The sequence below is a fragment of the Sceloporus undulatus genome, chromosome 5 (assembly GCF_019175285.1).
Source record: "Sceloporus undulatus isolate JIND9_A2432 ecotype Alabama chromosome 5, SceUnd_v1.1, whole genome shotgun sequence".
NCBI classification, from domain to species: domain Eukaryota; kingdom Metazoa; phylum Chordata; class Lepidosauria; order Squamata; family Phrynosomatidae; genus Sceloporus; species Sceloporus undulatus.
Window position 1 is genome coordinate 147,027,571 of NC_056526.1, and position 13,704 is coordinate 147,041,274.

General features: G+C 40.1%; 1 protein-coding gene across 1 annotated transcript; it reads right to left on the reverse strand.

Annotated features, from left to right (window-relative positions):
- Window positions 1-108: 108 nt before the first annotated feature.
- TMEM184C (transmembrane protein 184C) lies at window positions 109-12,312 on the reverse strand. The gene is made up of 10 exons (XM_042470141.1): window positions 11,933-12,312; window positions 8,336-8,466; window positions 8,211-8,247; window positions 7,226-7,431; window positions 6,163-6,237; window positions 5,274-5,367; window positions 4,093-4,205; window positions 2,924-3,023; window positions 2,152-2,323; window positions 109-1,959 (listed from the first exon to the last, which is right to left on the reverse strand). The coding sequence occupies exons 1-10, from the start codon at window positions 12,047-12,049 to the stop codon at window positions 1,691-1,693; spliced, it is 1,314 nt and encodes a 437-aa protein (XP_042326075.1). The 5' UTR covers window positions 12,050-12,312; the 3' UTR covers window positions 109-1,690.
- Window positions 12,313-13,704: the final 1,392 nt, after the last annotated feature.

Sequence of the window (13,704 nt, forward strand, 5' to 3'; positions counted from 1 at the left end):
CTCATAAAAGACATGGGATCCAAGGTAGAGATACCTAATTTAAAAAAGTTATTTGCTATGAAAGACAGGTCCAGAGTATTATTGCATCTTAGAACTACAGAAATGTAATTTAAGAGTTTAAATAAAGTTTTATTTGTTTATTTACAACATATATAATGGATAAACATGATTTGCACCTTTAACAAGATTCACTTAAGGACACATTAAATTTAGCCATAAAATATGCAGCCTAGTGAATAAGGCCATGTATTTACAAAACACACTAGTACTGCAAAAGCACTTGCAAGATGAGTTCACTGTAGCAGCCACAAGTTCAGTTAAAACCCAAGTCTTGTAGAGTATTTTAATCAAAATGCTAGTTAATCAGATGCTAGTTTAAAATATAAACCTTGCTGCAGCTTTTAATATGAAGGTAAGACAGCAAGCACATAGTGCAGATACAAATATGATAATGGGTCAGAAATCCCATTTGTTCACTATATGGGTATTAAGTCCTTAGAGCAATACTAATGTGTTACATTCCTGTATCTTACACTGGAATTACATAGATTACTTGATTCTAGTTAAGACAAAACTTTCAGAAGGCAAGTATATTATGAACCCAAAAGAGGCATTAAAATAGCATCCACATTATGGAGTACATACTCTGACCAATACCCTACACAAGGTGTATGTAACTGATAAAAAAAATGAATAATGTTCAATTTTTCAAGAAACTGCGTATTCAATTTTATAACATTATGTTTGTATACCCCCCACTCTAGAGCAAAAGGCCAGAATATACTTAAAAGTGTAACAGTAAAATTTTGAACCAAAAGCATACATGACGTTTACATCACTTAGAGCTAGGAAATACGTGGCCCTCAAGTTGTTGGATCTCTCATCTCATTCACTAGCTGCATCTGCACTGCAGAAATAATCTGGTTTGACACCACTATAACTGCCATGGCTCAATGCTATGTAATTTTGGGAACAAATGACAGTTCCCAGAACTCCATAGCACTGAGCCATGGCAGTTAAAGTGGTGTCAAACTGGATTATTTCTGTAGTGCGGATACAGCCACTGTATTGGCTAAACACACGAGTCTGGTACCATTGGAGGGGCACAATTTCCAACTCTGGCTTAAAAGAATTGTACAGCCTTTGTGCCACTATTCTTACACAGATCATTCCAGGTCACTATCCCAACTAAATTCTCTAACTATTAGTTCTGTAAAGATTCTGGCACATTAGATAATATTCTGGCATGGGAGAAGAATCCCGCTGAAAGAATAATTAGTTTGAAAGGGGAAATCAACCTTCTGCTTTGCCCCTATTAATGTGAACAGGCAGGTTTTTGAACTACTCAATCTGTCATAGCTATTACCATATGCCTTGGATCATTTTTCAGATCTATACATCATACATGCCATATTTTCAGTTATTATAACAGTTTAATTCAATGGTGATTTCAGTACTGTATTATAGCTGTAAAAATTTGAACTGTGTTTGTATGCATGTATCTTTTCAAAATAGTACAATATGCACTCTTTGCATTTCAGAGATCAAACCTGAAACCACCTGTCCTGTTTGTTTCACATACTCCTTGGCTGCTCATGCTCTTTTAGGAGAATGGCACTTCCAGGGGCAGAAAACAAACATAAGGAAATAATGCCTGAGCAAATCCCATAACATGCTTGAGGAAAGTGATTTAACTTTTGTCCATAGGCTTCTCTCCTTGAACAGGGGAATTTTCATTCTCTTCTGCAGAGTTACAGAAGTCATCAGATATTGGTTCAGTAGGCATTGTTGGAGTCACAGTATGTCCAAACCCTTGATAATGACCCGCAGGTGATGATGGAATGGAAGATGCAGCAGAAATTGGGTCCTGAGTGGATGATGAGAGTAAACTTGTATGTTCATTCTGATCAAGATCTTCACCAAAAAACATTTTCCTTGGGGGACCAAAAACTGTCCTTCCTAAAGAGAACAAGTTAAGACAAATTACTTTTTTCAAAATTCAGTTACTGCAGTTACGTGAACAGCTGTAAAAATAACTTTACCATGATGCTCATATGAAATCTGGAAAAAACCCAAAATACTATTTTTGACATTTGCTACAGGTGTATCCATTTCTGGATACACCTGTATATGTATACATTTCTAACTTACCAACATGGCGAACTTGTTCAGTTACATCTGCCCTAAGATCAGAAATATCCCACATTGCAAGAAAAGAATCAAAACATGAGCCTTCTTCAGCTTCTTGCACGTAAGGCTTGTAGGAAAAGCTGTAGTGGTGAGCAATTGCCGCAAAGAACATTTCCACACAAATAATAAAATCCTGAAATAAGAAAAAAAAGAACATTATATTACAATCACATCCATCTTTCAAGGAAATTCGGTATCTCTAGTGTCCAGTTTAATCAAAACACAATCCATTTTTTTTACGAACTATGAGTATCTGAAATATATTTTTATACATAACAGCACTTAACATAGCTAAGTTAAGCGTCTATGCATAGTGTTGAAAAATTAGAACTGTAAATCTTTCATTACAAATTAAACTTTGTCACTTATTCAGTAGAGTTAACAAATGCTGTAATTTCTGTTCTTTAATGACTGAGCTTAGCAGGTCACACAACTCACCAGTTAATCTATAAGCATATCTTACTTTAATATCACTAGGTAGATTAGTTACATTACTGGAATGTAAGTTTGAAATTACATGTGCAAACATTTATTTCTGTGTCGATAGTTAAGATTTGTAGAGCAGCTTGAGCAATGGAACTGTGGCAGGCTAATAATAATAGCTGTTGCTTAGTTCCAGTGACTGAAGCAAGACGGACTGAAAACCAATCAGCAGGTTCCTCCTTCTACTGTAGGCCTTCAGAAGACGTGGAAGACATGGGGATTTATGTTTATTACAGCTAGTCCTACTTGCCTGTAAACCAGTTGCCACAGCTTCAACACTTTGCCATTCCCATGTGCGTTTTTCAGAGATAATACCAATTTTCACCAGTAATGCAATAAGTACTGCTTGCCTAATAAAGAAATTCACATTAGGATTTTTAAGTTTATGACAGCATCACACCCAAAGGCACATATTCCAGGGACAAATTTTGGCATGAAGTACTGTATCAGTAAGCATACAGTTAATCAGAAAAAGAAAAACTAGGGTTAAGATGTGAAAACTATTGAGATTATAAAGTACATCAGTAGAGTGCTAAAATCAATATGAAACCTACAATTCCTGTGGTCATATTTTCACAAGAGAACAGTGAGGGTCCATCAGTCAGAATAAAGGAAGCTGGGCTGAGACTCAGAAACAGAGAAGATTAGCGGGAGGTCTTCCCCCACGTGAAACTTAAGAGAAAATAATAGTTTTCTGTTATTTTGAAGGCAATACCAAATTTTAAGGCAAAATGATCCCAAACGGGTATTTTTCAGACCCAAAAGCTTTAATGTGCAAGTATATACACCTCTCTCTTTGGAATTTGATAAATAAGAGGGCTTAAAGATGGGATAATGGTACCTTTGCTTATTTCAAACTCACATGAACATTTTAGTTAACAAAGGCGCTTTACTGAGCACCCCAAAAGGGCGCTCTGCCGGCGCCCGTGTTTGTTGTGCCAGGGAGCCGCAGCGGACAAACCGCGCACTTCCCCGATGCAGCAAAAAGAACCCGCAAAAAGCAGTTATGACGCTGCTAAGCATCCGCCACGTCAAAATGGTGGTGCCCATGTGTTCTGGGCGCCGCCATTTTGACGTACCCAGTACATACTAGGGGTGAGGCCTGATTGGACGCTGCGTCCTCGGCCGACCCCAGTATATATTGGGGGTGGGCCAAAGGCCCGTCCGGAACGCGCCAAAATTAAAACAGGCAATTTCAAACATGCATGCTGGTAAGGTTCTTCCATACTGTATTTCTGTCTGTAAGTATGCCCTATTAAACAACAGAATTTGCTACAGAATAAGCATGTATAGGGTTGTCAGGCACAATTTTTAAAAAAGCAAGCAGGACTTCTCATCCCAATACTTGGTTTGAGACAAATACAGAAATGCCGACTTTTGTATCAAAGGCCTTGAAGAAGTTGTTTATGAGATACTTGCCAGAAAGAAACAAAAACCACCATCTTCACACAGAGAAATTTCCCCACAGGTCTGATTGGGTTCAGTTCATCCCGTAGTACTTTATAGAATAATACAAGGCAGTACATAGCAAACTGAAATAGAGATAAGCATCTTTAGTGACTTTTTAATACTAATTTAATACTTTTTAATAATTAGATCTTATAATTATTTCTGGATAGTTAGAAATCTCCAAAATGATTTATGCCTATTCAGTTCTTAGTTCAAATATTGAAATCCCAATTTCTTGACCCTGAAAAAGAGAGAGGCTACTCATGAAGTTGTTTCTCTACAGCAAATTTCAAAAAAAAAATTCTACCATTTAAGTCTTTTAATTAAATGAGTTTATTAACTCTAAAGTAGTCATCGAGCCAAATTTATCGGCTCCTTCTCCAAGCACGTGTGTGAAAACTATCTGGAGAGGGCAGCAGAGCACAGCAGATCCCTGTACTGTGAACACAAGTACTACACACTCATTGGTGATAAGGACCTGTCCTAGGACATATGCCATGCTGCCATAAACTTTCTTTTACAATCCTATTAGATGTGTACAACCCAGTTAAAACATCTTGTTTCTAGATGCGTACAATCCTGTTTTATAGTACTCATATTAAACAAGTCCCATTAATTTGGACAGCTAATTAAACACACAACTAGCGAATGAAATTATTAGGTATATAGTCAGATTATGAACAAACAAGAAATTGTCTAGTTTTAAATTAATTTTAAGGCTTGTTTGTCTGCTTTAAAATCTGTTTTTCAGGGTAAAAATCATATCTTTTTCAGTTGTTCTCTTCCACTATAGATTGTCTCTGAGCCCTAGTGGGCTGAGAAGCAGCACCTAAATATTCTTATTTTTCTACAAGAATTTTCTAAATACTAACCACCAACTAAAGTAGACTAACTAAATAAATGGAACTTAAGTACTACCTTACCAGGCTCCCACTGATTTAGTGACTTTCTTCTAGTTGGGACTAACAATTGGATTTAGGCTATAAAGTGGCAAAAGCTCTTCATGCTGTATTTTGAGATTTGGTTCCCTGTATGCCCCCCCCCCCAAAATGCTTAAAAAAGCTTAATTACAGTTAATTCTGAAGAAAAACAAACAAGATTTATTAACCTTTCTCCAATACAAACAAAAGACTAAACTTTCTGCTACTCACCAACTGGGATATGTTGTTGAAAATAACCAAGTAGGTCCAAGCATTTTTGAAACTGAAGTTTCCTTCATCATATACACCAACTAATTCACAAATTCTGAAAGAGTTTAACATAAACTATTGCTCAGAAAAAGCAGCACAATAAAGGCAGTAAAAATAAATGTTATTAACTCTAAATAAGTGATATTAAAACAATATTATTATTATTTTTAAAAAAAAGTCTTTTAAAGCATGTAAAATGCCAGAAAGTAGATCAAACAGCTGGATTTTTTTAAAGGAATACTTGCACAGTATTTCTGTATGCTGTCTAGACTATTTTTCATGCACAGAGTCATAACAGAATTCTCTACTACAGTAATATAAAACTTACATGTGTGTAGTTTCATAAAAGATAACGGGGGTATGTATCTTCACAGCTGTTTATCTGCATGCATACCAAGTATTTTCACTACTATTTCAACACTAATAAACTCCTGCAAGTCTTACTTCATATGTATAATTCTTTATGAACACACAGAGAGCTGTTCAATCTGTCATTGTAGGAAAACTGTGGATACTGTGATACCCTCCAGAACTAAATACATGTTTACCCATTACCTGGAATGAGTAGAAATTGCCTCTGAGCAAACACACCTAAACTTTACTGGTGTGTTACTCTCCATTGTTCCACCTGCATAGTATGTTCATGTCAGCCATTAAAAGGGTATGTGCTAGATCTTTAAGACTACAAGAAATATAAAGTGGAGTGGTAACTTTATAGTGCTGCCTTGTGTGTCAAAATGCCTTTTAGGCAGGAAAAGAACATGGCTATATTGCTACTAGACCTAGAAGATGGTGCAGAGTGTCAAGAAGAGGAACAAAACATATTAATACATATTTTCTTTATACTTACAAAGCAATTATAGTGGTGAATGGTCTAACAACTGTATATTGAAGAACACCAAGCTTGCACCTGAACAACAACACCCTACAGAAAAATAAATAAATTTAGAATAAATTCAGCAACATAACCACTCTATTCAGTAATGTAACTATTACTAAAAAAAAAAAACCACACAAAAGGTAACCAATAACAGACCTGAAATTATTTAATGAACTCAGAAACTAAATCAAATAATAGTTTAACATAATCAACAGCAAGACAGAATATATTAAATCAAAACACATCTCAAATACTAGGTGATAGCTAGTTCACCTTGCTTGTATTTTCTTCAGGTTTAATTAATATTCCAGCTGTTAATGAAAAGGAAAAGCAAGTCCCCCCCCCCCCCCAAAAAAAAAAGCTGAGAATATTTTGCCAACCCACAAATGTGTTAGATATTACTTTAGGAAAGCCACCATCAACAATGTATGCCAGACAGAGACATTGCCACAATCACTATCAATGTTGGGTTTATCACTATTCTGCTGATGCAGTCAAATCCAGAAATGATACTTTTAGGCAGTAACTATTAACACAGATTTGAAACTCTAACCCACTAACTGCTACAGACACCTCAACTTTTGAAGGACACAGTAATATTGCATTTATAACTCCATCTTATTGGATTTCCACAAAAGAATTTTAATTGGAGGTGTTACTGGAGTATAAATGTTGGCAATATGATTCAAGAATTTCTGTCCTTTCTAATTTTATGTATTTCCTCATATCCTGCTGTATCTTTTCAATTAATGCATTCAAATTAGAATCTTCATTGGAAAGACAGTTTTGGTGGCAAGAGGGATTGGTGTCAACAGGAATACATGGTGATGGAAAGTGAAGAAACTCCTCATTTATTAAGATACATGTTTCAGTTAAGAGTATTTTCTTAAGTTATTCTGTACAGTAAAGCATATTCAGGAATTTCCAGTTTAGTATACAACAGGAGAAAAAGCTAGTACATTACACTGATCAAAAGCGGAAATACTCCTTATAAGCATATCAAAATTTGCTTTTTAAGATACAATGCACTCACTCTCCCATAGCCCACGGTGGACAACAACATAATGGTGGCAGATGCTTCTGCTGATCCTTGGCTTCTATGATTAACACCAGATTTGGATACTGATTGATCAGATAATTTGAAAGAAATAACATGAAATTATAGATGACATATGCTTCATAGCATTCTCTACAGGTATCCACATATATTGCAATGTTGGGATACTTCAATGCTATCCACTGTGAAAGAAAATAGAAAAATAGTTAGAATAAACTATGAAATGCTGAAATCCCAGTTTGCTGCTATGTGCCTGCAGTTTCTGACTTAGGTCAACCCTAAGGCAAGCCTATCAAGGGGTTTTCCCGACAAGTTTTATTCAGAGGTGGTTTGCTATTGCATTCCTCTGAGGCTGAGAGGGGGACTTGCTCAAGGTCACCCAATGGTTTCCATGGCTGAATAGCAATTTAAACCCAGAGTCTCAGTCCAACACTCAAACCACTACATCACACTGGCTCTCTTAATTCCATAGCAAACACCCATTAAATTTCTTAATACTGCAGTTAAAACATTTCTAGCTAAGAAAAACTTACACTGGGTCCTAAGCAGTTTTACCAGAAGTAAGCCCAACTAATCTCAACGGCAATTATTCCACCAAGGGCCCTGGCTCCTACTTGGACATAGATAAAATAGTGCCAATTGTGTGCAAAATACTGTGTTAAATGAAGATGCCAGACAGCCATTGTATACAAGACTATACGTGTTACATACAGATATGTCCATCTATTTTCAGCTGCATAAAACCAAAGTACTGGAATGCTTAGTAAGAAACAATTTTCAAACACCTCCTCTTTCACAACTTGCTTGGCTTCGTCCAGCTTACTTCAACAGAAATGATTTCACCATTTAAAACATCAATTTTGTTATTTACAAAAACGGTTATATTTTGTAGCAATTGGTAACAAGATTATTCAACTGATTTTTATGGACCAAAAGGAAATCATGAAAAGCAGACACTTACACTGTCTAAACTGTAAATTGGTACCATCCATAGAATCCTGTAATAACAAAACACATTTGCAGTTAATCAAAATGTTTGTATTGTTAAAAAAATAAAAATAAGCAGCAATACATACGAAGTCTTACCTTATTATTGGTTTCTGTAATTCAGGCTGAGTATAATGAACTAAATGCTGTAATATTCCCCAAAGAGATATTGGTATTGTCATCAATAAAAAGATCCCAGCTATAAACCATGCTTTGGTATGGATTCCAACCTTGAAGAATACATAAAAAGAAAACAGAGGCACAAGAAATTATATACAAGGGTGTTTGAGAAACAGTGGCAGCAGGCTGAATGAACAGTTCAAAAAGCTACAATCCACAAATATCCATGCATCTTCTCTTCCATGAACACAACATATAGTACAGATTTTAAAAACTGCTTTCTTGCAACTATATTATGTATACTTAACAAGGGCAAGTATACATGAGGAATAAGGAACTACAGAGATGATCGGGGAATGATAGGTGCAGCACAAACCAGCTCAAATAGAAGTAAAACCATGTCACTTCTGGTTCTAGAATTTGTCCTAGAAGGGGCTGGCTTCCATGTGTTGTGGATTGTGGGTGCCTAAAACGCCTTTTGTTTTGCAATGATTTGGGTTGTTTACTGTGTTTAGGCCTCAAAAATAACCAATTTTAAAAAGAAACAAGGAGCCTCAGGGCCACATGCAGGCTGCAAGTCACACTGTTGTCACCTTGGTGTAGAATAAAATCCAACCAAGTATTAAAGAGGCAACAGCTGCCTTTTGATCCAAACACTTACATCATTTAATGAAGAATTCAGCAAGCGACACTTAAAAGAAAAACTAACAGAATATCAGCGACACAGGACACTCCTTTGCACATTGAATTCTAGCACAGCAAAACATGGGAAGAGTCAACACATCAACAATACACCATCTGTACAGTTGTTAAGGCACAAGTGCGTAACCTTTTAACCCTTAAAGCCACAATTAAGACACACCTGTATACTGACTCACACATATTGTTATCATTGAGGACAGTTTCACTCCATTCAGAGGCCAGCTCAATGTTATACATGACTCCTCAGAAGTAAGCCCTTGTTTTCTGACATATAAAACACAGCTCAGTTTGTCACTGCCCTGATATTTATAAACTTTACTTTTAATAACACAGTATATAAAATTTAAATGTCCCAGTATCAGACTATTATGACATAATGGCATGTAAAATTTAAATGGGACAAGAAATGGTTTTCCTTCCTAGTCCTGAAAAAAAGCACATCCCATCAACAATCACAATGTGGATCTTTGTAGCAGCTTTTTCTTTACATCCCAGTGATCACTTGGGCAGCTGAGGAGACAGGGAAAAGCATCACATTTTACAGCCAAGGGCCACATCAACCCAGTGGACCACAGATCCTACTCTGTGAGAAAATGCATACTACTTTGAGATACAACGCACATATATAGGACTTTATATAAACTGGTTACTTAAAGAAATGCACCAGAAATAACTTCCCCACTATGTGCAAGGGATCAATATCATTTTTATGCAATACAATTATAGTATTCACATGGCGCAGTGGTTAAATGCCTGTACTGCAGCCATTCACTCGAAACCACAAAGTTGCGAGTTCAAGACCAGCAAAAGGGCCCAAGCTCGACTCAGGCTTGCATCCTTCCGAGGTCGTTAAAATGAGTACCCAGACTGTTGGGGGCAAATTAGCTTACTTGCTAATTAGCTTACTTGCTGTTCACCGCTATGATCTTTGGAATAGCGGTATATAAATAAAACATATTATATATTATTATTCATTAGCATCCAATGGCTCACTGACTAGTACCAGTCCACTGACCACAACTTTAAGTAGCACTGACTTTAAAACCCATAAACACTCATGACAATTCACCATTTAATGTAAAAAGTTACAAGCTTTTTATAAGAATGAGAAGTGTTTCCAGCTGTCTTTTGCTCACAAAAACTGCCACACCTGGAAAATTCAGTGTCACAAGTACCTAGTATTTGGGGAGGGTGGGTAATACCAATATCGGTTAACCAACTGCTGTTCCAGTTGCACAATCCTAAGATTGATACAATTTCCATTTTCACTCCAGATATCCATATGCGCTGATTCAACATGTCTCATTTGCAAAAAGCATCTATTGTATCATTTAGTTTCATAAAACAAATTACATCCAACCGGGCAACATGCAAAACAGGCAAAGATACAACCCACGTGGCAGATCCTGAGCAACTGGACCAAGCCTTGCTCCGACACAACAGAAACAGATGGCAGGAAAAGCATGGTTCCTTGATCAGCTGTAAGTCAGCAACAAAGACCATGTACTCAATGTTCTGGTTTTCATTTCTTTGCTGTGATCATCTTTTTAAAGGTTCTGTTTTTAGCTTGTGTACATGGTTTTTTGATTATTATTTTTTTTAGTTTTCATGATTTTAGGGACTCACGTCTTCCCAGAATTAACCTAATAATGTCCTCACTTTAACATCTGAAATCACAAATATAGAGTACTTTTGGCTCTCGTATCACTATTGGACTATAAATGTCATAAATAAACTGTCAGGGATACATGGAGTTGGAGATCAATGGCTGTATCCACAGAAACAAGTCAATTTGAGGCTGCTTTAACTCCCCTGCCTCAATACTAAGGAAGTCTGGGAACTGTAGTTCTGTGAGACATTTAGCCTTCTCCATCAGAGAGCTCTGGTGCCACAATAAACTACAATTCCCAGGATTCCCAAGCACTGAACCAGGGCAGTTAAAGCAGCCTTGAACTGGATTATTTCTGCAGTGTGCTTTGGACCCATATCCCCCTCCCCTATTTCTGTCTCCCCTCCCGACCTATAGGCAATCTTTATACCAACGATACAAAAGGAATCCCCTTCTAATCCTCTTCTCTACTGGTGCTACCTTCCAAAAGAGTAATGCTTTCAGAAAGCCCTGTTTCCAAGAGACCTCCTCCTCCTCCTCCCTTCCTTCCAGGAGGCTGCTTTATACTGTGATACATCAGTGCTCTGTCTAGCCAACTAAATGTCACCTCCTGCAATCTGGTGCCTTCCAGAGATGCTAGACTACATGTCCCATAATCCCCTGCCAGCATGGTCTTCAGTGGAGCTTGTAGCCAATGCAGCTGGAGGTGATCTAGCAGAAGCTCTCAACAGTCTCAGACTGGGCATAATTCAGGCCCTTTTGTATACGAAGCATGTGCCTGACCACTAGGCCACAGGCCCTTCTCAATAGGGTGGTAAACAGCGCCTAAGGTAACTTTAGGTCACATCGATGCCTGCTGCAGCCCAACCTGCTCCCAGGACAGGCCTTTCCAGACCGGCCAGGAAAGGTTTGAAGAGGGCAGGAGAGGCCTCTTTGGCGACATCGCTTCTCAACCAGACACAGCCCTCGGAAGACATAAGGCACTCAGACATTAGTCAGATTCGCTCCCAAGAGAATGGCTTCCTTGCCTTCCCAGGAGTCCAGGGGCAGTTAAAGCGGTTTCAAAGTGGATTACTTGTTCCCTGGCTCAAGGCTCTGGCATTCTGGGAGTTGGAGTCTGTTGTGGGGCCCGGAGCGGAGCTCCTACTCCCAGAATGCCAGAGCCTTGAGCCAGGAAAGAGCCAAAACGCTGCCAAAGCGGGTTCTCTCTCCAGTGTGGAGGCAGCCTTGTTAGAGTGGACAGACGGGGCCCCTTCCCGGCCCACCTCCAGCTTCTGGAGCTCCCAGATGCAGAGCGGCACGGCCACCAGCAGCCCCACGGCGTAGACCGTGGCCACCAGCGGACGGATCCAGCGCCGCCAGTTGCCGCAGGTGCAAGGCATGGCGCCGCCTCCGGGAGAAGGAGCGACGGCGAGGAGGAGGAGGAGGAGAGGGGAAGGCGGGGTCCCTCCTCAGGGCCACCTGGGCTCCGACGGGAGCCGCCACCGCAGCCACAGCCGCCGCCTGGTCAGGGCCCCGCTGGGCCTCTCCCCCAACCGCCCCGCTGAGGAGAAGCCATCCTCGCCGCTGCTGCTGCCCTCCGCGCCGCCCATCTGACCGCAGCCTCACCCTCCGCCCCAAAACAAACCGCCTTCCGCCGCCAGGGCAAAGGCCGGAAGTGACGTCAGGAAAGGCGGTGTCAGGCAGACTCGCAAAGCCACGCCCCTCCCGTCTCCTCAGCCCCAGAAGCCACGCCCCTTCCCCTTTTCTCGCTTAGTAAATCTTGCTGCTCTCTTCTCCCCAGCATCAGACGCCCCGCCCCCTCGCTTTTTCCCAGCCCAGAAACCCCGCCCCTCACTTTCCAGCCACGGATGCCCCGCCCCTTCTTTCTGTACCTAGCTCCCTCACTTCTCCTCAGCTCCGGAAGCCCCGCCCCGTTTCCCCCAACCTAGGAAGCCCCGCCCCTTCTCCCTCCTTAGCCCAACAAGCTCCTCCCTCCTCCCAAGCCCCAGAAGCCCCGCCTCCCCAGCTCTCCATTAATCCTTGCCTTAGAAAAGGAGGAGCACTTCCGGCCCCTGAAGATAACCCGCCCTCCCCAACCGGAAGTGAAATCTGATTGGTCTATTCCAAAGGCGATGATGGGGAGGGGGCTTTTCTCTTTCCCTATAAGGCTGCAAAGGAGGCCAAGGCACAGCCAAATTTGAAGGGAACTCTTGTTGTTTATTATAGTGATGAGGCTTCAAGCCATAGTTTTAGTTATGGCGACCCTAAGGCAGACCTCTCATGGGGTTTCCTGGCAAGCTCCTTCAGAGGGGGCTTGAGGCTGAGAGAGTGTGACTTGCCCAAGGCCACCTAGTAGCTTTTACATGGCCCAGCCGGGATTCGAACCCTGCTCTTCCCAGTGCCCTTGCCCAACGCTCAAACCCCTACGCTCAAGTCATTGCCAACTTTGCCAGCTACGAATGCTCAGTGGAGGGAGTATTTTCTGTAGGGGTCTCTAGGCCCTTCAGTGCAACTTCAGAGGGACAAATGTATGCCTTACAGCCCCTGATATTAATTGGTGGTCTCCCCTCCAAATACGAATCAGGGCTGACCCTGCTTAGCAGCTAAGATCAGACACAGAACTCGGTGCCCTTAGGGCGATATCAGAGCAAATTTAATCAAAGTAAAGCCCCACTGATCTCAGGGGCACATGAAGCAAGTTTGTTGTGCTTAGTCCTTGGGCTTCTGTGCGGATGGTTTTTAAATTATGAGATTTTACATCATGAATTGACCGAAAATAAAATCAGCTTGTACTTTGTAAATTATAGCAAAGCCTTTGTACAGATAATAATAATAAAAAAACCCTATGGATCGTACTTAAAGAAATTAGTGTATAACTACATTTGATTGTCCTGAGGGGTACCCTGTAAGGAATGGTTTCCAATTGGCAAGTGGGTCAGACAAGGCTGAATATTATCACCCTTCTGTTTAATTTGTATACTGAACTTACTGTCTGTTAAGGAGGACTGAACTTGAAGGAAAGAGGTGTCAAACTGGAGGAAGGGACACAATATGA

Excerpts from the sequence above, each read along its gene's own strand:
- TMEM184C (XM_042470141.1), bottom strand. The coding sequence starts at position 12,049 with ATGCCTTGCACCTGCGGCAACTGGCGGCGCTGGATCCGTCCGCTGGTG. Across the intron at positions 8,248-8,335 it reads TTACAGAAACCAATAATAAG|GATTCTATGGATGGTACCAA; the intron begins GTAAGACTTCGT and ends TTGTTATTACAG. Across the intron at positions 4,206-5,273 it reads TCAACAACATATCCCAGTTG|TTTGCTATGTACTGCCTTGT; the intron begins GTGAGTAGCAGA and ends TCTCTATTTCAG.